We start from the raw sequence: 26811 nt of genomic DNA, 5'->3' as shown, positions 1-26811 counted from the left end.
TAGAGACAGCATCACTTCACTCAGTACAGCTTTCTAGAGTTTGCCTGGAAAATCTTTCTAACTCCTATTCTCTTCATCTTTGCCTCTAGGACCTCACTCCTCCCTTGCAAACCTCTAGGATTCAGAAAGCTAGCAACAAGGAAAGATTCTCCATCCATCAGTACTTGGCAAGAAGTAACTGGCCACTGCATCAGGATGCCAGAGGCTGAGGCTACTCCAGATGAGAACAGATGGTCACTTCTCTGCAGGGTACATTCTGAGTTTCTTCCATTAGCAACAGAACCACTGAATTCTCTGTTCCATCCTGAGAGTCTATTTGGAGCAACTACCTAGATCACCACTCCTAGTATTGTAGAGTCAAATTCATATGAGTTCCAAAGGACAACATTCCCAGTTCTTGAACTGGGACTCCCCACCTTTCAGCCAAAGCAGAGGAGCAGCAAAGCCACCTTGAGCTTCAGGCATGGTGTGGACATGCTGACTTCTACACTCTTTGACCACTGGGTTCTGGGAAGCAGAAGGAATATTGAGAAGAAAATGCTCAGAATATGTTCTGCAAACTCTATTAAAATTTTTGGTAAATGATGTGTTTTTTTCCTGGCAATTCAGTTTTATGAACCTACAGGTGGTAAGGTCTATTGCCTACAGAATCATTAATTAAGTAAAGCTAGTGTCATGACTCCTTATCCATACTTCTCATGTTCCATATGATTCTCGCAGCATGGAGAAACTGAAATTGCCAGAAAGCCCGCTCGAGATTAAAGCACAATTATTTGACATTTACTTAAAGTCAAAAAGCCTTTACCCTTCACCCTGACACAATACTCTGACGTTCTATGATCCTATGTCCCATAAGAAAATCATGATTAAGACTAGATATAATTCTATGTAGTCTGTGGCTGTGTTTATAATAGAACACAAGAAACATTCAGGCCTAATATTGATGGGCAATTCTAGAAGTTGTGTTAGGTCTTATTTCTTAGGTTCAGAAAAGTGTGGCAGCTGTGTGTGTGTTACACACATACCTCACAAATATGGGACAGAGAGAGCCCAGGCACAGTGTTACATTCCATACTTGAGGCCATGCATCTCTTGGTTCAGGCTTCCCTTCTAGGCCTTGCTTTAAAACCTAGCTTCTCTTGCCTGTGAAGATTTGAGAAAGGATTTAACCTTTCTGAGGAGAATGAGCCTGTGTCTGCTCCCCTGTGCTTGGAGGACTAGCACCACAGTCTGCATAAGCAGTTCTGCAAAACAGACCTAGCTAGTTCTAGTGCTCTTAGCAGAGCACAAGGAGGTAAGGTGCCGCCCAGCTCCCAGAGCTCAGAGGAGATGCTCAGTGCCTGCATTCTTTCTTCATTACAGAGCAATCGAGCTCAAAGAAAACTATGAGGACAAAGTGCTCGAGGGCCCTGGCTTGACAGGAGGCATCTCCCCAAAAGAAGCTATAGATAACCTAGTAAGATTTCTTTTTTGAGAAAGGGCAAGACCAAAAAAAAAAAAAAAAAAAAAAGACAAAAGCCATAGTACTGCTGTAGTTGGAACCCTGAAAAATGTTTATGTCCTCATCCAACTTCTGACAAAATGCTTGATAGTTTATTAGGATCAGCCAGTGAACCTGATGCTTTGGCCAGGCATCTGGAGAAACTGCGCTGTGCCCTTACCTGTTGCGGGGCCATTCTGTAAGTTTAGGATAGCACAGCCACGCAAGTGGGGCTGGTATAGCTGCCTTAGCTTTCCTATCCATAGATATTTTCTCCTCTGTCCTCAACATTACTTGGGTCCAAAATGCACTTTAAGAGTTTGTCACAAGTCAACCACACTTGGAGAGTAGACTGAATCCCTCTACCTTATCCCTGTCTGTTCCATGTTAAACCCCATGTCCTACTGATGAGGCTACCTGTACTGTCGCCTCACCCCCAGCACGGGGCAAGTTCAGTATTCTGGATTTCAGAGCTGCCTTCATTTCTCATTCAACACAATACTCTGCTGCTCAATGTGAGACTACAAGAGACAGAGAGCAGGCAGCACTAAGCTCAGAACCCACCTCAGAGCAGTCTGAGAAAGTCAATCCCCAATTCCTCTTTCAGGCTCAGAGGCCTGCTAACAAAGGCCACTGGCTTTCTTTCCTCTCCTCTGGCCTATCTCATTTTCCTTCTACAACCTCATTTTGAGGCAACTATAACTTCACTCAGGTTACACTCCAAAGACCAGTCCTAAAACAGACTATCCAAGCAAAGTGTCTTAACTAGTGTTATCTCCAGTATTTTGTTTAATAGGAGTTTAAAGAGTTGAAGACCTAGGATTTTTTTTCTCCCTCCCTCCCTCCCTCCCTCCCTCCCTCCCTCCCTCCCTTCCTTTCTTCCCTTAAGAAGGTACAAGGAAAGGATCTTGAGAACTCATATTCAGAGAGAAAATTCAGTGGCCTATTACCAATTAGTTTCTCTTCTCTAAGGTAGCATTTCCTAGATTTGTAAGAGAAGCCAATGTCTCTGGAGTTCCATGCAAAACATTACTGCAAAGGTACAAGACACCCACCCTCTAATGCTCCTGGCTTATTTCCGTGGCATTTCTATCTCACATCTATACCTTGGAAAACCCTAAGCATGTTGTGCATCTACTGTACCGAGTACTTCAAAGCAAGTTCATGGCTGTGGAAAGCCTGTGAGCAGTCACCAGCACCAAGCAGATGACTGCACAAGGGGAGGGGTGGTGAAGCTGCTCCTTGGCCCCACATGCAAGAAAGTGAGACAGGGGAGCCTTGTGAGATTCTAGAGGTCATCAAAGCAACTTTGCAAGTTGCCATCTGTTTCCTGCAGTGCTCTCTTGAACATCTTACTCCAACAAATGCAATGGTTAAAAAAAACAGACACAGTAACTCCGTACAAGAGTGCTCATGTAAAAGAAGAAAGCAAGAGCCATGATCTTGATGCAAGATGTCACAGTGAGCCAGGGGACCCTCTCGACACCCACCTTCCCACCTTCATCAGTTCACAGAATGATCCCGAGAATAGCCCAGCGTGGCACAGATGAAGCCAAAATATACCTTTGTCGTATTGGCCACTATCAGGTATATCAGAAATGAAACCATGACAAGTGTAGCTATGTCCCCATAAGTTCCAGACCTAAGGAACTCTTCCATGTCTTACCAAACAGACAAAAAAAGCATAACAGAAAAGGTAAAATTGAAGAGAACAAAGTGGAGACAGAGATCAACAGAGAAGTTAGGGCAGAAGAGGATCAAAGTCACCAGAAGACGTAAGAAGAATCACGACCACTTGAAACCCAGCGGGCAATGAGGTGACAAAGTCCCTGGAGGTTCCTTACCGCCTCCCCCCACATTTGGACACTATCCCACAAGGGCACAGTGATACTGAATTATGTCAGGATGAGCTATAGGTATGTCCAGCAAGTTCTTCTTAAACATGCTAGGAAGCAAGGAACATCCAAGTTCAGGCTTACCTGCTTGAAGCCAGACAACAGCGATTCACACACAGAGCACTCCACCTATAATGTTAAATTCCATTCCCTATTTTTTCTGAACTTTGCTTCCAGACCTACATACATCTCCTCTTCCAGTAATGTGATAGAAATTTGTAACATTCCCCACTTTCTGCAGTCGTGTAGGTTTCCTGTTCTTTGTAACATTTATAAAGAGCATTCTTATTCATCTTTGACAATGCCTTTCCTGGTTTCCTATCTGCAACCATCTTGATCTTTCTTTTCTCTCTCTGTTATTTTTCTTGTTTGTCAGTTTTCAGGTACAAAATGGGTAGCAGTTAGATAAGAACTTCCATCATCTCTCCGTCAGGGAACTCCATCTTATGCAGTAAACTGCTGATTCGGCCTCTCCCATGGCCAGGAGAGTTCTCTGCAAAACAGAAGGCACCCTTTAACATGGTTTCATTTCAAATGCTGTGACATACCTAGAAGTCTCCTTCACTACAGTGTGTGTGTGTGTGTGTGCGTGCGCGCACATGCGTACACACGTACACACATACACACACACACACACACACAGAAGGGAAGGCCACCGGTTATCATCTCAGAGCAGGAAAAGCTGAAGGACAGGACACAAATGCAAATAAAAAAAAGCAGACTCTAGTGGTTTGAATCTATAGTTCTAGCTCCTCACACTTCCAATCTTAACTACACTAAAGGCTATGCTACAATTTAAGGATGGCAGGTTGGAGCCAGCCCTGGCAGAGAAATCTAAAAAATAAAAAGATTCTTACTTCCAAGCAATATGTAAAAAAGCCAGGAGTTTGGCCTAGTGGTAGAGTGCCTGCCTAGCATGCACAAAGACCTGGGTTCGATTCTTTGGTACCACATACATAGAAAAGGTGGAAATGGTGCTGTGTTTCAGGTGGTAGAGTGCTAGTCTTGAGGAAAGTCCAAAGACAGTGCTCAGGCCCTGAGTTCAAGCCCAGGATTGGCAAAAAAAAAAAAAAGCCAGAAGTGGAGGTGTGGCTCAAATGGTAGAGCTCCTGCCCTGAGTGGAAAAAGTCCAGTGAGAGTGTGAGGTTGAGTTCAAGCCCCAGTACCAGCACAAAAACAGCAATGAAGAAGCATGGTGTTGGTGATGGAGAAGCCAATGGTGAAGCTGGGATTGTGTACAGGAGCTCCCCTCTTAAAACTACCCAGTGCTGGTTACACACCCTTCATACGCTCCTCCACTTAACAAGGGTATCTTAAGAAGTGTATCTTGGAGCTGGGGAGTGTGGCCTAGTGGTAGAGCACTAGCCTTAAGAAAGTTCAAGGACAGTGCCTAGGCCCTAAGTTCAAGCCTTGGGCGAAAAGAATTACATCTCCAAAAAATGATGATAGCTTATATACTTTGTTCACTTTGGAGAGTAAAAATAAGGGACCTCCTTGGGGGAAACTATTAACTCATGCCTCAAATAGTTTCACCTCTTCAGAAGAATTTCTAAGGCTGTCCTCATAAGCATGGTGACCTAGGTCAAGTCTAGCATTCCCCTGGAGTCCCAGAGCTAACTGAAAACTCACAAAAACCCACACATCCAGCCTACAGGTGTTGGCGTGAACATGACTGGAAAGTACTCAGCTCTCACGAGACTCCTTCCCCTGAGCCACATGGTGCCTTGGGCTCTTAGGGTCTGGTGGGGATGGCAGCCCCATACCTAGTTTTTCTGCAGTCCCTTTGGCTGCGAGGTGCTTCAAGAGAGGACTGTTGGACGGGGTTGTGCTCAGTCTGCCACGGCTGGGGAGGGAGGCCACACTGGGCCACAATGGTTCAGCGCTCTTGTCGGTCTGGGTGCTGCTGTCTTTGCTGCCTGTCTTGGCATGGGCACTGCTGCCTGCCAAGGCAGAGGCTGGTGGGGTGGGCAGCAAAGCAGCAGAGGCGAGTTCATGGTGATCCTTTCCAGACAGCAACCCTGAGGGCAGAACAGCTTTTACAGTAACATTCTGCTTTCCTTGTCCTCCCTCCTTCCCACGTTCCCTTCTTCTCTCTCTCTCTCTCTCTCTCTCTCTCTCTCTCTCTCTCTCTCTCTCTCTCTCTCTCTCTCTCTCCCCAACAACAAAAAAACCCAATCCTAATATTCAAGGTTTCCTCCTTGACTCAAGAGTGCTTAATGTATTCAACGATTTATTAGCCAAACACAAACACAGAGAATAAAAATAGACAGGACTCAGTTTGGTTTCTAAAAACTATACTTTTTTTTTTTTGGAGGAGGTCAAGAGGTGTTGTTAAGTAAATTGGTTAAATATAGTCACATGACAAAGCCACTGGAAAGGCCTGTCACAGTTGGAATAACAGGGTTGAGAAAAAGCAGAAAAAGGTGCTTACAAATAGAAGCGGGTTGGGAGGCTCCTGCAAAGTTTCTTGAGACTGTGTTTGTCTTGCCCAATACAACTCTCTAGCAGAGCTAGTCAGAAGTTCTGTGCTTAAGAAAAATTAGAATGCTTCTCTGGTCCTGTGCACATTCCCACTGGCCTTCTGCTTTATGAACAGTCCTCAGTTCTACTCCACTATTGGCAATGGACGGATGGGTCTTGCACAGCCCAGTTCAAAAACAAACATGCTCTGTCAAGGAAGCAGTCACTGAGCTGTACACACTGTTCTGTAAACAAGACTGTTGGTGAAGAGCTAAGCTCCCAAAAAGCAGAAAGCCAGTCAGACTCAAGGACGGTCTTTTAGCCCCATCCTTTCTGTGGCAAGGCTGGGATATATATATAGCATCACTTAGATGCATCCCACAAAGCTTGACCAGGGGGTTTAAACACAGCACTCATTCAGAAAAGTGCTAGCACTCCAGTGCTCAAATCTATTACGAAGAATTTATTTCATCTTGTTAACAAGTCGGCTATTCATTAAATCACCCTTGTCAAGGCACACTTCTTAAATACATTACCTGGCTGTATGGTTAAAATGAAGGTTTGGTCAGTTCTCGGGCCCGAGATTCTGCCTTCCTATCAGGCTCCTAGGCAATGCCAGGGCCATTAGTCTGTGGACTGTTTGGTGCAGCAAGGTCTTTGCCTAGGTGCTTCACACATATCTCATTTGGAGTACACAACATCCCTGAGATAATTCTTCATCTCTAACAGAGATGGAAATGGAAGCTCAGAGAAACTAACATCTCACAGCTAAAAAGTAGCAATGATGAGATGTAAACCCAGCTGCGTATAAGTCCTGAAATGGAGTGCAACCTGCATCACCCTGGATGTTAAGGTTGAAGACTCATAGGGTCACAAGTGAGACAATTACTAGCCAGCCATCTCCTGGGAACTGCGGGTAGCCTTCACAAAGCCCCTGAGGAAAGAGGTGACAGGAATGTAGGGGCAGTGGGGTGCACCATGAATGTGTGCCTCTATGCCTGAGCCCTCAGGGTCTCTCCCATTATAATAATGAGGGGAATACTGCTGCAGACAACACACCAAGTTTTCCTTTGGGCCAAGGTCCTCAGCACCCAGCTAGTGTAGACCTGCCTAATCCTGGGGTACAGGCACAGAGATGCCTGGGGCAAGATGTACATCACAAACAGACTTCTCCAGGGGAGGTTTCTACCAGAGATGGGAAATCTCCAACTCCTTAGCCAAGCTGTTTGAGTATCTCTAACTAGGCAGGGAGCTAAGTGACCTTGGGATGGTCTTTGATTATCTCAGCTGTCATTCTTTTCGATGTGAATTTCCTTTGGGGTAGGAGCTGCTAAGGCCCCCAGTGGAGAATTTCAAACAGAGATTCTAGCTGGGAGCCACTGATTTTTCTGGCTTTAATGGTTCACGTGCAAGTTCTTATGTCTTATGGTGCAAAGCAACCAGGTTTCTCTGGGATCCCCCATAGGGGTTTAGCTTCAATCATGAGCTGACCCAGAAACATGCATCAAGGAAGGGTCAGACCCCTGGGGATGCCAGCATGCAGGGAGTAGGAGCAGAAGACACATGTGTAGGAATGCTGTAATCCAGCTGCTCAGGAAGCCGAGAACTGAGGACTGTAGTGTGAAACGTCAGTGTGAAACTTCACAACAGTATTTGCAACTAACCAGCATAAAAGCTGGTTCTAGAGAGATGTCTCAAGTGGCAGATGGCTAGCTGTTGAATGGAAAAGCTGGGCGAGAGGCTTTCAACCCCAATATTCACACTCACACTCACAAAGACATGCACGCATACACAGACACATGTGACATTTGCCTTTGGTTGATATGTGTTGATATGTGTCAACCCAAGGCAAAGACTCTGTTGGAAGACCTTTTAGAATTTATCGACCTTTAGCATGTCTCATTTAATTCCTCCTCATTTTACAGAGGAGGAGATGAGGGCATCTTCAGTGACACTGCCCTGTCCAGCAGTGACAGGAGGTCATCTCCTGGAGGTCATGTCTGTGTGGCTGCGCCCACACGGCCCCCGCTGAGGACGGAGTGGCTCACCTATGCTCCCTTTCCAGGTCTTCTCTTCCTTCTTCTCTTCAGCCAGCTGGCCACTGGTAAGGGAGGTCTGACGGGAGTGAGTCCCAGTGGCCGCTGCAATGGACGGGACAGATCGGGCAGGCCGCAGGCTTGAAGGGTCCGTCTTCACGGCATCTTTACGGGATCGCTGCTGGAGGACCTTTATCATGGCATCCTTCTCTATGATTTTGGCATGGAGATTTTTAATACTAAAAACAAAACAAAACAGTTTTCATAAAATACCATTTGGTTAGAAAACTTTAACATTTTTCTCAGGCTGTCCGAGGAACGTCAATTGTAATTCAGTGACAGAATTTGAACATATCTTCAAACCCTTGCAATCTCCACATTGTTTCAGGTGAGGCTTCTGAAGTAGATCAGAGTGTACCTACTCTGGCACTGAGGGAGGTTCTCGACTTCTGGAGATGTTGTGAGAATGGCTGCATCCCACCCACAATCAGCAGGCCCAGGATGGGATACTACACAAACTCTGGGGCCACAAACAGGGCACATTTCCAACCTCTTTCCTAAGCGGGGAAACATGAAGAGACGGGCAGGTTCTGGAAGAAGACGAGTTCTTCTCGTGAAAACAAATGCCCAGTTGAGCTCTCTGATGACTCTGGTAGTGAGTGGCTGGGCCTACAATCACAACCTTACTTCTATATCAGCACCCAAGAAATGCAGGGAGCCCAGGGCTCCAGGACCAGGAGACTCAAGCAAGGTAAGCCAGTGTTTGATGTTAGACTGCAGGAAATCATGTAACCCATCACAGAAGGGCATTAGCTAACTGTCTTTATTTTTGTCAGCCCTGGGGATTGAACTTGGGGGTTGGGTACTACTGTCCCAGAACATTTCTGCTCAAGGCTAGCACTCTACCACTTTGGGCCATAGCGCCACTTCCTGCTTTCTGATCATTAAGTGGAGTTAAGAGTCTCAGGGCTAGCTTTGAACTGGGATTCTCAGACCTCAGCTTCCTGAGTAGCTAGGATTATAGGCCTGAACCACCAGCACCCAGCTTATGTCTTTATCTTCAACTGAAATAATGTAAAGTCTGGCTTAAAACCTCTAGTCATCTGGAGATGATTTTGTTTTACCTTTCCAGCTCATGGTATACCCAGGGATAACAGGGGCATCTAAAGTCTCCTGTCATGAAACAGCCTCCATCTTAACCCCAGCATTGATCTGCTGTTATTCCCCCTAAAGAGTACCAGTCCTGCTGCTGAGTGGGACAGCCGGCTTAGTCATGAGCCTTGTCCTCTCTAGGCAGATGGGAATGTCTGGAGCTCTCAGGTTCATGGTCCATCACAGCAGGGCAGAGAACTCTCTGGAATTGCTGGCTGGGCTGTGAGCACAACAGTGGCTGTGACTGCTCTTGGCACTGGAGGGAAATGGTAAGAAGGATGGCTAGGACCCTGGCCACACATGGCAGTCCCTTACGTGAACTCCATGTCCTGACACCTCTTGTTGGCCTGAACCACCTCCTCTTCCTCCTGCCAGATGTGGGCCTCCAGTGAGCTCTCACCGTAGCTGCCATTCCTTGAGTGGTTGATGATCGTAGTGTCCCTAGAATGCAGAGCACATGATGGATTGCAGAAGTCTTGCTTGGAATCAGCGTTGATGCAGGATAGAGAGGAAGGCACTCTCTTCCTCCTTCTCCTGGAGCCCAAAGGCCTCCCATCTCCACTTCCCCACCCAGCTCTGCCTGCAGACCTCAGTACAGAGAATGGCAGCAGTGCCCAGGAAGAGGCAACCAAAGGGAACCATGCTTAAAAATCTCCCCACCAACTCCTCATCCAGCTTCTGTCTCCCCAGCACTAATCCATTCTCCTCCTAAATGCGACAGAATTACAAGAGGAAAAGAAAAGCAAAACAAAATTCAAAGGTAAAATACCCCTGCCCTTACTGCGGGGTATTATGTTCTAAGCTCTGTGGCAAGTTACAAATGTGCAGATAGGGACACCTATAGGCTTAATCATCCTTATCCTTGGTGATCTTATGCTTCTGCTTTTCATCCTTCTCCAATGTCACTCTTTTAAGAGAAGTTTTCATCTGGGCATGGATGGTACACAGGAAGCTGAAAGCCAAGAACTGTGATTCAAAATCAGCCGATGCAGAAAAGTCCAAGGAACTCTAGCTCTAGTTAACCAGGCAGGATTTGATTTGACCCTCATATCTCAAACTCCTGAGCAGCTGGGATGACAGGTGTGAGCCACCAGTTCCCAGCTAGTAGTCTGTCTGTCTGTCTTTCTTTTCTTGCGGGTCACGGGGCTTGGACTTGGCCTGGGTGCTCTCCCTGAGCTCTTCATCTCAAGGCTACTTGTCCTACCCTTGGACCTGAGCGTTGTCCCTGAGCTCTACAGCTCAAGACTACTGCTCTACCCTTAAGCCAGGCCCTACTTCCCATTTTCCAGGTTAGAGATAAGAGTCTCAGGTCCTTTTGTGTCTGGGCTGGCTTTGAATCTTAATCCTCAGATCTCAGCCTCCAGAGTAGTTTGGATTACAGGTGTGAGGCACTGCATCTGCATCTGTAGTAGTCCTTATTTTCTATTTATTTATTTTTGTCAGTCCTGGGCCTTGAACTTAGGGCGTGAGCACTGTTCTTGGGCTTCTCAAGGCTGGAACTCTTACCACTTGAGCCACAGCACCACTTCTGGCCTTTTCTATGTATGTGACACCGAGGAATCGAACCCAGGTCTTTGTGCATGCTAGGCAAGCACTCTACCATGGGGCCAACCTCCCAGCCCAGTAGTCCTTATATTTAAGAAGTCCAGTTTTGTTGGGAGCCCGTTTGATACTGGAGGGCCCCTCAAACATACAGATCCTAAAACTTTGGTGAATTTTAAGTACCTCTAAACTAAAAGCCCAGCATAACTTCTGGGCAAACTAAGAAAAAGGCCATGAGGGGCATACAAGACGTGCAAGTGCACAGCCCTGTGCAAGGGTAGCAGTCACACATCTATGTCTGAGGTCCAGCCACTCAAGACCAAAGAGAACTGCCTGGCTGATTTAGACTTTTTTTTTTTGCCAGTCATGGGGCTTGAACTCTGGTCCTGGGTGCTGCCCCTGAGCCCTCCGGCTCAAGGCCATCATTCCATCACGTGAGTCACAGCACTATCTGGTTTTATGGTGGGTAATGGGAGATAAGAGTCTTATGGACTTTTGTAGCCGGGCTGGCTTTGAATCAAGATCCTCAGATCTCAGCCTCCCAAGAAGCTAGGATTACAGGTGTGAGCCACCAGCACCCAGCTCAATTTAGACATTTGTGACTTAGTTTTGTGGATTACAAAATACTTTAAGCAAACATATATGGGAGGAATCAGGCTATGTGCCTGCAGAGAGATAGTAATGAAAGTAGCTACTGGCAACATCAGGGAAGTCAACAAAGAAGTAACTCAGATCTCAGGTTACTGGTGGTCCAACACACACTTACCAGCATAATGTGGAAAGGCACCTCAGAGGCTTGTTTTCTTCACTTACAAAATCAGGAGGCCTTGCTCTCATGGTTGCCATGAGGGTTATATAATATAGTGCCATGTTATAATAAGTAGCATGAAATATACTATGGTAACATCATTCTTAAAGCTCATATAGTATTCCACAGTATGATGTTATTAGATTTGATGCTAGTTAAAATCCACTGATACTTTCAGCAATAGTGGCATAAATACCTTAGGATAACTCTTTAGACATTCATAATGATAACCTTAAGATAACTGTCAGGAACTAGAATTCTCTTACTAAAGACAATGTGGGGTCAATTATTCTCTAGAAATGTTACATCATCTTAGCTGCTAGCATACAATTTTTTTTTTTTTTTTTTTGCCAGTCTTGGGTGTAAGCTCAGGGCCTGAGCACTGTCCTTGGATTTTTTTCTCTCAAGGATAGAACTCTACCACTTGAGCCTCAGCACCACTTCTGGCTTTTTCTAAGTATGTGGTACCAAGGAATCGAACCCGGGTCTTTGTGCATGCTAGGCAAGCACTCTACCACTAGGCCAAACTCCCAGCCCCTACAATCTGTTTTTTTGTTGCTGTTTTTTGTTTTTGTTTTTGGCCAGTCCTGTGGCTTGAGCTCAGGGCCTGAGCACTGTCCTTGGGCTTTCTCAAGGTTAATGCTCTACCTCTCGAGCCACAGTGCCACTTCTGGCATTTTATATGTATGTGGTACCGAGGAATTGAACCTGGGTCTTAATGTATGCTAGGTAAACCCTCTTTCACTAGGCCAAACTCCCAGCCCTACATACAATCTTTAAAACAAATTGGTCCTGGGCTTGAACTCTGGGCCTGGGCACTGTCCCTGAGCTCCTTTTGCTCAAGGCTAGTGCTTTCTCACTTGAGCCACAGCAGCACTTCTGGCTTTTTCTGAGAAGTTTATTGAAGATAACGAGTATCATAGACTTTCCTGCCTGGGCTAGCTTCAAACTAGATCCTGAGATCTCAGCCTCCTGAGTAACTAGGATTATAGGAATGAGTGACCAGAGCCTGGCTTAGCCTACAGGCTTAAAAAAATGACCTCTTCCTCTGGGATAGGGCTCTGAGGAATGAGGGAGGACCCCTGGGGCCCTGCTGTTCTGTTTCCAATATTGTTTCTTCTCACCTCTCGGCTGCGGCAGAAGCTGCAGCATTCATGGCAAAGTGACGGATGGTGCTTTCCTCCAGGTACTTCTGCTCCCACTTGGTCATGTCAGCTTCCAGGGCCAATATCCGCTCCTCCTTCTCCCGAACAAGTTCCATGAGGGCTGGAGCATTGTATTCTGGGATGCTGGCTGGCTGGCTATTTCCATGTTTCTGGAGAAGCAGAAATAACATCTGATGCTTAAACTGTGTATAAGGCACACCACATCAACCCAATGTGCAAGTAACTGTGCAGAGCAGACATGGTCCTCCAGCTTTTGAAGTTCAAGCACGATCAAGTGCATGCTCTCTTTCCCCTGGTTGTACAACTAAATGACCCCAGCACCACACTGCCTCCGTGTCTGTCTATTCTCAGTGAATACCCACTCAGATGTGAAGCAAGGCATTATCCAATTTTACAGAAAAACTCCAAAGCTGAATTAGTCATCAGTTGCCTCAGCTAATCTGCAGTAGAGTCAGGATTCAGACTCAAGTCTGGCTCCACAGCCTCAAGTTTCTAGCATAAGAAGTAACTGCTAGGGGCCAGGAGTTTGGCCTAGTGGTTAAAGTGCTTGCCTAGCATGCACAAAGACCCGGGTTCGATTCCTTGGTACCACATATATAGAAAAAGCTGGAAGTGGTGCTGAGGCTCAAGTGGTAGAGCTCTAGCCTTGAGAAAGTCCAAGGACAGTGCTCAGGCCCTGAGCTCAAGCCCAGGACTGGCAAAAAAAAACAAAAAACAAAAAACAAACAAACAAACAAACAAAAAAGAAGTAACTGCTGTTGATTTATACCATAGACAACAATGGATTAAGTCTTGGCTTCTTGGTCGCAGCACTTTTTCTAGAATCCCAAGAATGATTCCAGTTCCTGTTTCTCCTCTGAGTGGGAGATAAAATGGAAGGCACAGGATGTAGGAATAAGATGGCCTAATACACACACCCAGTTGCCAGGCTCTCATCTCCAGCGGAGATGTTAGGGCCTACCCCATGAGATGCCTGAGAACTAGAAGCAAGTGAGGTAATGGGTGTGAAAGTCCATCACCTCTAAGGCATACAAAACACATTCTTCTGTTCCTCTTTTCATCTCTGCCAGTAAAAGGAAAGAAAAGCAGAGTTATCTGGACTGTCCACAAGCAGAGTACATTCATTCATATGCCAAAGGTTTTTTTTGTTTGTTTGTTTGTTTTTCCCAATCCTGGGGCTTAAACTGAACACCATGCTTGAGCTTTCTCAAGGCCAGAGCTCTACCATTCAGCCAAGAGCTCTACCATTCAGCCACAGCACCAGTTTTGGACTTTTCTGTGTATGTGGTAAGGAGAAATCAAATTGCTTTGTGCATGCGAGGCAAGCACTCTACCACTAGGCCACACTCCTGGCCCCAGAGATTTTCCTCTTACACTGAAGTATTCTACTCCCCTTAAAACGCCCACCACTGGGGGAATAGAGGTCCTGATGGGGCTCCAGCTCCAGACCAGAAGCAGAGACAGTCTGGCTCAGGGTCTCAGGCCTAGGCAAGCCTTCGTCTGAATACGGGCCAGGCTTCTTCATGGCTGGATGGCTGAGACAGGTGCTCACTCCCTTCACAGTTTCCAGTGGTTGCAAATTGTAAATGCAGAGCTGGTTGCAGTGTGTGAGCAGTAGTTAAATGCTTTAGTCAAAGCTATGTTATGCTCAAAATTAAGAAAAGGACCAGGGAATCGCCCAGAGCAACAACTGACAATTGCACCAATAGACTGGCTCACCAGAGCTGAGCACAGAGGCAGAGGTCTCTGGGCTCTTTTTTTTTTTTTTTTTTTTTGCCAGTCTTGGGCTTGAGCTCAGGGCCTGAGCACTGTCCTTGGACTTTCTCAAGGCTTGAGCTCTAGCTCTTGAGCCTCAGCACCACTTCCAGCTTTTTTCTATTTATGTGTTACCAAGGAATTGAACCCGGGTCTTCGTGCATGCGAGGCAAGCATTTTAACCACTAGACTAAACTCCTGGCCCAATTAATGTCTTCTGTAATTTTTTTTTTTGCCAGTCCTGGGCTTGGGTTCAGGGCCTGAGCACTGTCCTTGGACTTTCTCAAGGCTTAGCACTCTACCACTTGAGCCTCAGCAACCTTCCAGCTTTTTTCTATGTACGTGGTACCGAGGAATCGAACCTGGGTCTTCGTGCATGATAGGCAAGCACTCTACCACTAGGCCAAACTCCCGGCCCTCTGGGCTCTTTGTACCATATGCTTCTATTCTGTTTTTAAGCCTCCAAACATATGCTATTTTCTGGGAAGTGGCAGCTCGCCAGTAACCAACACTGAAGCAAAAATAAAGTAGAAGGCACCTGACCTTACTTGACCTGGCAAGGAAGTCCCAGATCCCATTTGGACAGGCCCCTGGACTCAGGGAGAAGGACAGATGAATCAGGCCACCAAGGTGGAAAGTCCTCTATTTTTATACACTTTCCAAGAAAACTCCCACAGCCTCCCTACACTGCTATTTATTCTATCATTCCCTACCTGGGTGTCATCAAAGCAGTTTTTTCTTTCAGAAGTCTCTTGACCTTTCATGAGAGCAGAACAACTCTTCACTATCCTTTTAACATAGGTCATCAAGAGACACCTAATAAATGTGTGAATTTCAGCATTCAAGCATACAGAATAACTGCCAATCGGGGCCGGGAGTTTGGCCTAGTGGTTGACTGCTTGCTTAGCATGTTCAATTCCTCGGTACCACATACATAGAAAAAAGCCAAAAGTGGTGCTGAGGCTCAAGTGGTTTAGAGCTCTAGCCTCGAGAAAGCCCAGGACAGTGCTCAGGCCCTGAGCTCAAGCCCAGGACTGGCAAAAAAAAAAACAAACACAAAAACAAAAACCTGCCAATCAGCAAATGGAACTAAAAGATCAGGCAAGGTAACGTCTGACACCCACTTAGCTAGACCATAAACAGTTACTGACGATGCCATGCATGTTCTGGGGACATAGCTGTGAACCCTGCAGACCATTCTCTATCCTGACATCAGGAAATGCCCCGATGAGCCACAAGACCATGGGCTGGCCTCAATCTCCCTGGGCCTTATTCTTTTCTTCCAAAATATTGTCACCTTTTTTTCTTCTACCTCACAGTGCTGTGAAAGAAATAAAAATTACTTTAAGGTTTTTGTAAAATGAACAAACAAACCAAAAATCAAAAAAGATACAACTGTGAGTTCTTAGGAATGTTTTTGTGTTCACTTATCTGTCTTTGGGAGACACAATGGATGAACGAATGCAGCAGTGGTCCTCAGTGGACACTCTTTTTTTTTGGGGGGGGGCAGTCCTGGGCTTAAGCTCAGGGCCTGAGCACTGTCCTTGGACTTTCTCAAGGCTAGAGCTCTACCACTTGAGCCTCAGCACCACTTCTGGCTTTTTCTAAGTATGTAGTACCAAGGAATCGAACCCAGGTCTTCATGCATGCTAGGCAAGCACTCTACCACTAGGCCAGACTCCAGGCTCCTCAGTAGACACTCTTAAATACATAACTTATAGGGAAGGGGTGCCACCGTTCAAGAAGAAAGGCACTCACTAACCGAGTTATGTAACTGTGACCCTCTGTATATTGCTTTTATGTGAATAACAACCAAAAAAAGAATGTATGTTTCCCTTTGTTACTCTCCAGTTCCTGACGTGGCACTACAGCACCTCTGGTAAAAGAGAGGGGACTATTAATGACAAGAACTGTTGGTTCAGCGTTTCTTTCCTTATAATTCTTACTGTCTGGGTTTCTTTTTCTCTCTACCCTGTATTCCACTTCTCAACAGTTGGGTAAATGAAGAATTTGGGAACTCTAGGGCTGCAAATGACTCTGAAGACAATGGTAAGAATGATTCTGTTAAGTACCAGCCACTGTGACAGGAAGTGCTCTGCAGGTTTCTTATCCATATTCACTAGTATGAGGTGGGTCTGTTGTCCTGTTACAGACAAGGGCATTGTGACTCAGAGAGATCACTTTCTCATGGCTATTTTCCTAAAAGAATGCAGAGTCCAGGTGGTAGAGTGCTTGCCTAGCATGCACAAAGCTCTGATTTTGATTCCTCGGTGCCACATACACACAAGAAAAAGAAGTGGTGCTGTGATGCAAATTGTAGAGCTCTAGCCTTGAGAAAGCCCAAGGACAATGCCCAGGCCCTGAGTACAAGCCCAGGACTGGCAAAAAAAAAAAAAAAAAAGACCAGAAGGCGGAGTTCTGCCCTGGAACCTAGGCCCCCAGTCAAGACAGAATTCCTTGGCATTCTGATCATTTCCAGCACATCCCTCCACCCTATGGGAGGGTCCAAGATACCCTGCAAGAGTGGCGAGCTCACTCTGTTCTTAGAATGACAGGTGGAAAGCCTTGGCTGGGTCCTGGCCCCAGCCCTTCACACAGTATCTGTGTGGTACTGACGCCCGAGTTCTCTGGCACACCCAAGTCTCTCCAGTGTCAGTGGGAGGGTTAGGGAAGCTGATCTCACTTCCACTTTGGGGAAGGTAGGGACAAATCCCCTTTGTTATAAGTTTTCTAGTGAGGTCAGAGGCAGAGTGTGCTGTGTGTGGTGGAGGCTTGTCCCATGCAGTCATGTCTGTACCAAGATAAAACAGCACAGGAAGCTGCCTGAGGAGGATGTGGCCATCTGAAGAACAGACTCAAGGAGGTGAGCCCTTTTCTTTCCGTGTGAGGCCAGCTGCCTCAGAGCAGAGAGCAATGCAGAATCATCCATGGGTAGCCACCTCATGTACCACATGATACACTGGGTAGAGGACACTCATGTCCCTGAGCCTGGGTGCAGAGCGAAGCCCTGGCCTGCGTGCACTTTCACAAGGACCATCTATTTCACTTACTGCGCCCCCAAGCCCCTTACCTGCTGGGTCCTCAGTGCATCCAGCTCCCTCTCCAGCCAGGTCCGCAGCCTGCGCTCCATCTGCTCTCGCTTCTCACAAGCAGACTGTAGCTGTGTCAGGGCCTGCTGCAGCTTCTCAACTTTTTCTACATATGCTTGCTTCTCTCGAAGCTGGGCAGAGAAGAATAAAACAGCACGGACCTGAGAGCAGGACTCTCTCTGCTGCGGAGGAGGTGGCAGCAGGAATGACTCAGCACTCTGCTGGTCCCTGAGGTTTCTGATGGAGCAGACAGGAGCACCATCAGCAGGGCCACACCCAGCCCTGTCTCAAGTCAATGGAATAAAATGGAGGTACCTTGCTCTTTTCTCAGAGAAGGCAGCAATGGTTCAGATTACGCCACACCTGCTTTAGGGACCATTCACTTGTGTTTGCTATAAACTAGTCTATTAAATGCAGGACCCTGTGCCTCTAAGAAGTCTCACAAGGCCAGATGTTGTATGTACCATTCAAAAACTCCTCATGTTCTACCACCATACACCATTTTCTCAGTGTGCAGCCAGCAGAATACGACCATAAGATTTGCCTACTTTGGTCCTACTGAGCCAATGAGTAGTGTGTGCCCTGGAGCAGAGCTGGCATCCAAGAGGCACCCAGCATGTACTTGCTAACTGGATTACTATGATCACTAGACATCAGCAAGTCCCTGGAAGCACGGATGTGTGCCTTCACCTTTGAATTAAGTTTCAGTACAGCAGGTTGAGTCTGATTAGTAAGTTACTATATCAGCCAGTACTTCAAGACCACTGCCACATTAAACACTGTGTTTTATATGTAGTATTTCATTTAATGCCTCCCATTGACAATAAGAAGGAACGTTTTTTCTTATTTTCATTTAAGAGATGAAAATTGCTGGAACATTCCTGTAATTCTAACTACTCAGGAGGCTAAGATGTGAAGATTAGGGTTCAAGGCCAGTAATGGCAGGAGCTGCATCTCCAAACTACCTCCAAAAAAGCTGTAACAGAAGCTACGGCTTGCGTGGTAGAGAACTAGCCCTGGTATAAAAGCTAAAGGTCAGTACCTGAGTTCAAGCCCAAGGACGGGAATGAGCATCCACACACAAAGAAATAGGATAGCCAAGGGTAAAATGTCTTCAGTGATTTGCTCCAAGCCACACCCAGCTGACACCCTGTGGGGCTCATGTATTCCATGTCCACCAGCCTATCTCTACAGTCCACTATAGTTAATACTCAGTGTAAATCATCTGAACTAAATAAAAAGCCTCCAAAAGCAACATTCATAAGAACAAGGAAGGAGATTGGAGACCAGACACACAAGACACTTTCAAAAGGTTCCATTTAACCAAAACAAAGATGTCAGACACCCAAAGCACGACAGTAAAATAACATGACAGTAAAATGACTATAAAGAACTTGTCTTCAAGGGCTCATAACTAACTTACTTTTATAGGAATATTAAAATATGTTCTAAATTATATTTTTCCTTAGCATCAAACATGGAGATGAGCCTCAAGAAGTGTTCAGTAACGCGGATAACGTAAGAGTCCAGGCTTCCCTTCTTCAAAGCTGACTTCCTGTCCTCCAGGGATTAAGTGGCTTTCTGTGGAGATGAGGAAGATGCTCTGGGCTGTTGTCTGCTTGCAGTAAAATCATACTTTCTATACAGGACTTGTAGGATGAAAAGGATTCTAAGGGGTAAAGCCTTGGTTAGGTAAGAATCTTCCTCTCTGACTATACTACCTTTATAGTTGAATCTCAGATTTTTTCCGCAGGAGCAACTTTTTTCAACAGCAACAACTGAGTTAGCAGCCTCATTTTTTCTTCTTTTTTCCTTTTTTTTTTTTTTTTTTTGCCAGTCCTGGGGCTTGAGCTCAGAGTCTGAGCACTGTCCTTGGGATTCCTCAAGGCTAGAGCTCTATCACTAGAGCCACAGCACCGCACAACTTCTGGCTTTTTCTAAGTATGTGGTACCAAGGAATCGAACCCGGGTCTTCATGCATGCTAGGCAAGCACTCTACCACTAGGCCAAACTCCCGGCCCTAGCCTCATTTTTGAAAGCACATTTTCAGTACGCCAAGCACATACGTTATCACTGGCCTCTTACATACTTTGAACTGACAGGATTCCTACAGGAAAAGATGTTCAAGCTAGCCTCATGGTACAGAGGTGACAATGGCCGCACAGAGGGCCCATGCCTGCCTGGCACCATTTCTCCTTCTCCTCTTGCCCCAGCTTCCATAGGCAATCTTCCTAGCCTGGACCTCAAAAAGGCCTATTCTTCAGTTAGGCTTAAAGGGAGAGTCCGGGCAGACTACTGCATACAAATTAAGCCAGCAGGTCGATTTCATCAGAAACTACTAAGTGTATAAATACTCGAGTACCACCAAAATCTTCTGGGTTAGGGCCACAGGGTACTGCACAGCTAATTCCTGGAAATTAGACAGACCTGCTGAATGTCACCCTACTCCACCCACTACCAGAACATCTTGCATTCTTTCTTGTAATAGGGGTCCCACTGACTTTTAAAAATGGTTAGCCTCTCTTCTGTATACCTAGATACCAGTGGTGTTCAATCCTCCCCATGGTTGTGATACTGCTGTTGATGGTCTGCTTGGCCACACTTAAGTTTTTATTTACTTCTATGTTCCCTCCCAAGTCAGCTCCTTGGAATATCTCTGGTTGAAGTAACTGTGTTAGGAAAGGACCTGGGAGCCTCTCTCCCTTCTGGCCCCAATCCCTGTAGCCTTACCTCCTCTTCTAGCTTGATGACTCTGGCCTGGGCATTGCTCAAAGCCTGGTCCAGGATCTCAACGTGCCTTCGATGGTCCTCACTTGCAGTCCGCACTACCGCCAACTCCATTTCTAACTTCTCCTTCTCCTTTAGGAACTCTTTGTCTGAAAGGGAAAAAGGAAGAGAGACAGCTCCATCAGAAGGTGCTTAGTTGCTAGATTCTCTCTCATCTCCCTGGCAAGGATTAAAAATATAAAAGTAAATATTTATAGGGCTGAGCTTCTACTATTACACTTTCTTAACAGTGGTATTTAAGTTCATGTGTCCCGAGCTCTTTCAAAAAAGTTACCCTTTAAGAGCTGGTAAAGAAGAGTCCCCACCTCACAAAAAGGCTCTTGCAGTTTATTAATAGCTCAGTCTCCCTCTCACAGGAAGGTCCTTATGTTGCTATAACAGATCTCAGGGAAGGGCAGCTTCATACTGAAATTTTGGCTGAGTTCTGATGTATATACCGAGAATTCCTAGAACAGGCAAGTTGACACACCAGGGAATTCATGTCCAGAGTGGCTGTTTACTCCGTGGCTATCACTTACCCTGAGCTATATGGAATGGGAGTTGTTTAACCTGATGTCTCTGGTTCCATTTACACAGATGTCTGCTCATACACAGTTTACTCTTGAAACCACAGCAATGGCACAGGCTCTGAAGCCAAGCCAATCTGATTTGATTCTGGCGCCTTCTATACCAGAGACCCTTGCATGTGACTTCATCATTCTGAGCTTTCATCTCATGAAATGAAGCTAACAAAATATATTTTGCAGGGCTGTTGTTGAAGGTTAAAATGACTGCCAGTGCAATGCCTACCAAAAGATTCAGCATAGAAGATAGGCTTCATAAATAATAAGAAGATCTAGCATATATCCCTGGAGACTTGCCACATCCCAGGCAAAAGCCTTGAGCTTCCCAAGAGAACCTCCTGAATCCTGTCTGGAGCATCAGCTCCATTTGACAGACAAGAAAGCAAGCATACTGTGGTACTGGCTCTAGATCAACAGGGACAACAATTGAGGCTCCCATCTGCAGAAGCTCCCTTCCATCTTATCCTTCCTGCTGATCACAGTGGACAACGTGATAAAACGTCTTCTGTGATGACTCAGATCTGCATCCCTGCTGGCTGGCTCATGGGACTAGGGGTCTTAGTAACTGGGAAACACTTAGGGTGACAACTACTGAGGAATGGGATGGGATGGGGTGGCATGGCAGGAAGAACAAAGAATCCACTAGGCTAAACTCCCGGCCCCCACCTTATTTTTTTTACTTGAAATAAAAATATTCATATAAGGGCCGGGAGTGCTTGCCTAGCATGCACGAAGCTGGGGTTCGATTCCTGGTACCACATACATAGAAAAAGCTGGAAGTGGTGCTGTGGCTCAAGTGGTAGAGCTCTAGCCTTGAGAAAGTCCAAGGACAGTGCTCAGGCCCTGAGTTCAAGCCACAGGATGAGTAAAATATTATCAATTTTGCTCCCATTTAGAAAGTAGCCATAAAGCTGGTGGTTTACACTTGTCATTCTAGCTATTCAGGAAGCTGAGAAACTAAGGATCCTGGTTCGAAGTCAAAGTTGGGCAGGAAAGTTTGTGTGACTCTTATCTCCAATTAGAGACCAGAACAACCCAGAAATGATGCTGTTGCTCAAGTGGCAGAGTGTTAGCCTTGAGCAAAAGAAGGTCAGGGACAGCATGTAGGCTCTGAGTTCAAACCCCAGGATGAGGGTGGGGTGGAGGGAAGGAGCCATAAAACACAGCCATGAAGTAAAGGGCAATGATTGGAAAATTCCAAAATATCAACACAGACTGATGGGAAGCGCCAGCTCATTCAGAGAGCAGAAGTACTAGACAAACCACATCCACTGCACACAGGTGTCCCTCAGTCTCTGTGGGCATGGCTCCAGGACCCCCGAGGAGACAAAACCTGAGGGGGGGCGGGAGAGACACTCAGGTCCCTTGGGAATACTGGATCACTGGTCACTATGCTGACAATGAACTATACAACTTGAGGGAGGAAGATGGGAGAGAGGGAGGGAAGGGTGACACTGTCCAAGCAAAGATGTACTCTTTGCCTGATTTATGGACCTGTACATCACCTTTATAATAAGAAAAAATTGTCAAGAAAAACAGGCATAGTTCAATTCCTCAGTACCACATAGATAATAAAAAGCCAGTCGTGGCAATGTGGCTCAAATGCTAGCCTTAAGCAAAAGAATAAAGTTTAGTGATCAGGCCCTGAGTTCAAACCCCACACTGGCCAAAAAAAACGTGCATACCCATATGTATTTAACTTAATGTATATGTCTGAGTACATACATGCATATCTATACATAATGCTTTTTATGTTCATTTGTTGGTGGGGGTGGGGATTGAAACCAGGGCCTCACCAGGATCTGGTACAAAGATTAAAGGGGAAACTGTTAGATTTGAACACTGAGTGATACAAGTTAAGACTGACCAGGAAAAAAAGCAATGTGTTGCTTGAAATTATGTGTTTGTTCTCCCTGCCTTTATTTTAATTTCTGCAACCCCTCCTATTGTCATTTTGCAACTTGCTGTTAAGCAAGTTTCTAAGGAAGAAAATTAGTAGCAGATGCAAGCTTATTTCCAATGGGCTAAGACCAAATTTTCTGGACTTAAACACTTTGTCCATCGAGATACATCTGTAGGCTCTTATTATAATTCATAAACTAAAAGTTCCAAAAACTTACTATAAAAAACTGCAGCTCCCCACTGTATTGTTTGCTTTTTATTTAATTATGAGAGAACAAAAGGTTGATTACAAATGTCTTCTGAATGCTATGTTTATTTTGCTAGTGCTGGGGCTCAGCTCAGGGCCTGAGGACTGCCCTTGGGCTTTGGGCTTTCTCAAGCCTAGAGCTCTACCACTTGAGCTGTAGTACCACTTCCAGCTTTTTCTATGTATGTGGTACTGGGGAATCAAACCTAGGTCTTTGTGTGTGCTAGGCAAGCACTCTACTACTAGGCCAAAATCCAGGCCCTTACACTGAAGTTTTTATAATAAATAAAAATTACCTGCAGTGGCTCCACTGGACTACCAAACAAGTCTTTTATTACAACTGTCTCTGGTTCAAAGGCAGATGAAGAAGCTACAGAATGTCAATTCTAACAGAACAAGTTGGGATGGTGGTCTGAATATGTTACTAGTAAGTAACAGTTCTGGGTAAGTTATTTGTGGCCAAATACAACTTCTAGTGTAGAAGATGTCGGGGTTTTGCTATTCAGTATTCTTCTCAGGATAAAAATGTGACTTCACTCAACCCCACACCAAGAAATCACTCTTCTGGAAAAAGGAAAGAAAAAAAATCAGAAAGTTCCAATTTTAGCTGTGAAACACTTGCAGAACTTTGGGCAAACCTTCCTCTCTGTTGTGGTTTCTTCTTTTGTAAAACAGTCAGTGAGCTGAGGCCTAAAAACACTGAAAGTCTACGAATGCTACTTTTCAATTCTGGCCTTTCTCAACCTCATGGTCCCAGGAGTGGCCCCTAAGAGCAACCACAATAACCTGAGTTCAAAGCCTGTCTGCTCCATTTACAAGCTTGTATGACCATGAAAAGTCATGGCCTTCCCAGGCCTCAGTTTCCTCATCTGTAAAAAATACCTGGAGTAATACTTATCTCAAAGGCTTGTGCGGAGGATTAAAATAATATACTTACAGACCAGGTATCTAAAATAGCGCTTGGCTCATAGTAATTACTCAGTGTTGGCAGTTTTCTGTACCAGGCTGGCCTGAACTAGGACCAGAAGGAGAAACACCAGGAGTAAACTTGCAATGCTATGTGAAAGGTACAATTGAATCACCAGATCAATGGCCTTTGGGATGCTATCACTAACTGTGACAGCTTAGTACCATGAGATGGCAGCTCAGTTGGTTCTAGTTTTGAGTTCTCCCTCAACCTCCCAGCCCATCCAGAGTTCCTCCTCAACCTCCCAGCCCATCCAGAGTTCCTCCTCAACAGCCCAGCCCATCCAGAGTTCTTCCCCAACCTTCCTCTTTTGCTTACTCAAAGAAAAAAAAAATGTTATAACCCACTCAGAATTTTGAGTGCCTGGAAGCAGAATTTCTATTGATGTTGCTGCTCATTGGACAAATTATAGAAAGACAGAGAGGGATTTCGGATTACAAGGACAGAATCAGCATAACTGAAATAATGTATGTTTAATTCTGCTTGTTCTCTGTCACACCACAGAGTCCTGCGTCTGAGGCCAGGAGATTAACACACAAGAAGCCAACAGTACTAATCCTGCCGAAAACTAATAGGATTCTTTCCTCCAGCCACCAGTTTTTTGTTTTTTGGGTTTTTTTGTCATGGAACTTGAACTCTGGGCCTGGGCACAGTTCCTGAGATCTTTAGCTCAAAGGCTGGCCCTCTACCACTTGAGCCACAGCACCACTTCTTTTTGTTTGCTTCATAGGTTTTATTCGGGTATAATTTAAATACTATTAATCTAATCTCTTAAAGTGTACAATCCAATGTCTTTTAGTATGTACAGAGTTATGAAGGGCCTAGGCTCTTCAGTTCAAGGTCCCCACCCTATCCCTTGAGCCACAGCACCACTTCTGGTTTTCTGGGGAATAACTGGAAAGTCTCAAAGACTTTTTAGTGCCTGGGCTGGCTTTGAAACGCGATCCTCAGATCTCAGCCTCCTGAGTAGCTAGGATTACAGGCGGGAGCCACTGTGCCTGGCCCACCATCTTCTTTTGCCAAGACTAGTGTTTTATCACCTGGGCCACAGCTCCACTTCTGACTTTTTTTGATAATTTAGTGGAGATAAGACTTTCCTTTTTGGATTGATTTCAAACCATACTCATTGAATCAGTTTCCTGAGTAGTGAGAATTAAATTCATGAAACACCAGCCACAGCACCACTTCTGCCACCAGTTTTTTAAAATACTAATTTGGGAATAAAGAAATGCAGGGACTCACTCTGAGAAGCAAAATGCCCCTCTGCAACTATGTCTTCCTGCTCATCGTATTCTCTGCTGGACAGTTGCCTGTTGGCTGTCTCTAGTCGATCTGTGAACAAAGAGAAAATAATTAAGAGTTACATAATGGGTTCAAGAGCTGAGCATGAAGAGATACTCAGGCAGGAGCCCCAAACTGAACACTTCTTGGGAGGCACAATAACTGCGTTCTAGAACATCTAAAGGAAAGCCTCAGGTACCATCTGTGCCCCTGCGCACCAGAGTGGGTAGGTAGGGATGGGCTATGAGGAAAGCTGCCCTCACCTCTGCTCTGAAATCCTCTCAAAAACATTGTCTTCATAAGCTCAAATCGAGTCCTATTCCAACTTGGACCAATAGCCCTAGATCTTACACAGCGACTACTCCCTGATTATAGAATTTAAAAAATAGACTATATAGTAAGTTCTGTCCTTGCTCAAACCACTTGGCATTTCTTATTCAATTAAATGATGCAGCTCAGCAAGTATGTGTTGGATGTACATAACAGCTACCAGAAAAAGGTTTATAGTAACAGAAAAGATCAGTTCTATCTATGGGGACCACTTATATATTGAGTGTTGGGATATAAAAGGCAGCCAGAAATGGTTTGCTTGGCTGAACGAGAAGTAAGATTTTATGGATTAAATTGCCATGCATCTTGGAAAGAAATAGACAGGAAGTAAAGCACACAGAATTGATGTAGAAATGCAATTAAGCAATCCATGAAAAGAAGTAAAAAACAAAAGTTCTGTTTTACTCAGCAACAAGTAACATGAATATAATCAAAATGATTTAAAATGATGTGACAGTTGCCTGACCCCAAATCTGAGCACAGTTTGGGGACAATGTGAGATAAAAATACTATAAATGAAGATATGACAAATAATTACTTGAAAAAAAGACTGCTAGTAATTAAGTCACTGCTCTGGAGAATTGTGAGGAGTACACGACGATGGCTAGGGTTATTACAAGATTTAAAAGATTTTAATAGCTATGTGTATTCGTGCATGCATTCTCTTGAAAAGTAAAAAATAATAATTTGAGAACTACCACGAAGGTACCTACCAAAAGGAAAAACTGAGAAAATTGCTTACCTCTTAGACAGAACAATTGAGGTTATAAAGAGAAACAGAAAACTACTGTTTTTAAGTCTTTCAGAACCAACAGGTTAAATACATCCTTATGTACTGGTAATAAAAGTTGCATAAATAAATTATTCCAAGATCCTTCATCAAGTGGCTCTTTATCTTTCAGGAAGGGTATGGTGTACTCTTTGTACAACTATGTATCCTCTCTCCCTCCCTCCCTCCCTCCTTTCCTTCTATCTTTCCTGAAGGATGGGCATATGTATACTTCCATCCTCTATATTTTATCTAGCAAGTGTGGTTCTAGCTTCCAAAGAATTCTACCAAGTGACTCAGCCTCAGCTGGAAAGGCTACTGCATCCAAGACTGGTCTCTTTACACATTCATAGTCACAAAATGATGAGTCCATTTGCACATGGACTCTTCCATCCATATCCTCCTGCCATGGTCACTTCAAAAGCTACTTGCTGAAATGTCAACACGAGAAAGCAGTAAAGAACAGCTCTGCTCTTGGAGCACTTCCACTTTATTTACAAGATTATTTGATACAGGTAGAAGAGCATGGGTGGCAAAGCAATCTGGCCCAGAACCAAGCTGTTAACTGCACAGGTAAGCAGG

At 45.1% G+C, this 26811-nt stretch overlaps 1 protein-coding gene across 4 annotated transcripts in view; it reads right to left on the bottom strand.

The window, feature by feature from the left end:
• Positions 1-2876: 2876 nt before the first annotated feature.
• Positions 2877-26811, bottom strand: part of Amotl1 (angiomotin like 1) — a 50123-nt gene continuing 26188 nt past the window's right edge. For 2 of the 4 annotated variants that reach the window (XM_090319199.1, XM_090319200.1), the window contains exons 6-13: positions 25092-25181; positions 20114-20259; positions 17365-17514; positions 12498-12688; positions 9339-9464; positions 7884-8110; positions 5139-5393; positions 2877-3868 (exon numbers count right to left, since the gene is read on the bottom strand). In XM_090319199.1, coding sequence (XP_090175325.1) covers positions 3777-3868; positions 5139-5393; positions 7884-8110; positions 9339-9464; positions 12498-12688; positions 17365-17514; positions 20114-20259; positions 25092-25181 — 1277 coding nt within the window. In that variant the 3' untranslated portion in view covers positions 2877-3776. The remainder of the gene's footprint in view (positions 3869-5138; positions 5394-7883; positions 8111-9338; positions 9465-12497; positions 12689-17364; positions 17515-20113; positions 20260-25091; positions 25182-26811) is intronic. The other 2 variants (XM_090319202.1, XM_090319201.1) reach the window with 2 other exon arrangements.

Source organism: Megascapheus bottae, chromosome 27 (assembly GCF_031878675.1).
Source record: "Megascapheus bottae isolate mThoBot1 chromosome 27, mThoBot2.hap1, whole genome shotgun sequence".
In the NCBI taxonomy this organism is placed as follows: Eukaryota; Metazoa; Chordata; class Mammalia; order Rodentia; family Geomyidae; genus Megascapheus; species Megascapheus bottae.
Note: the sequence above shows the minus strand (reverse complement) of the source record. Positions and strands in the feature narration are given on the sequence as shown.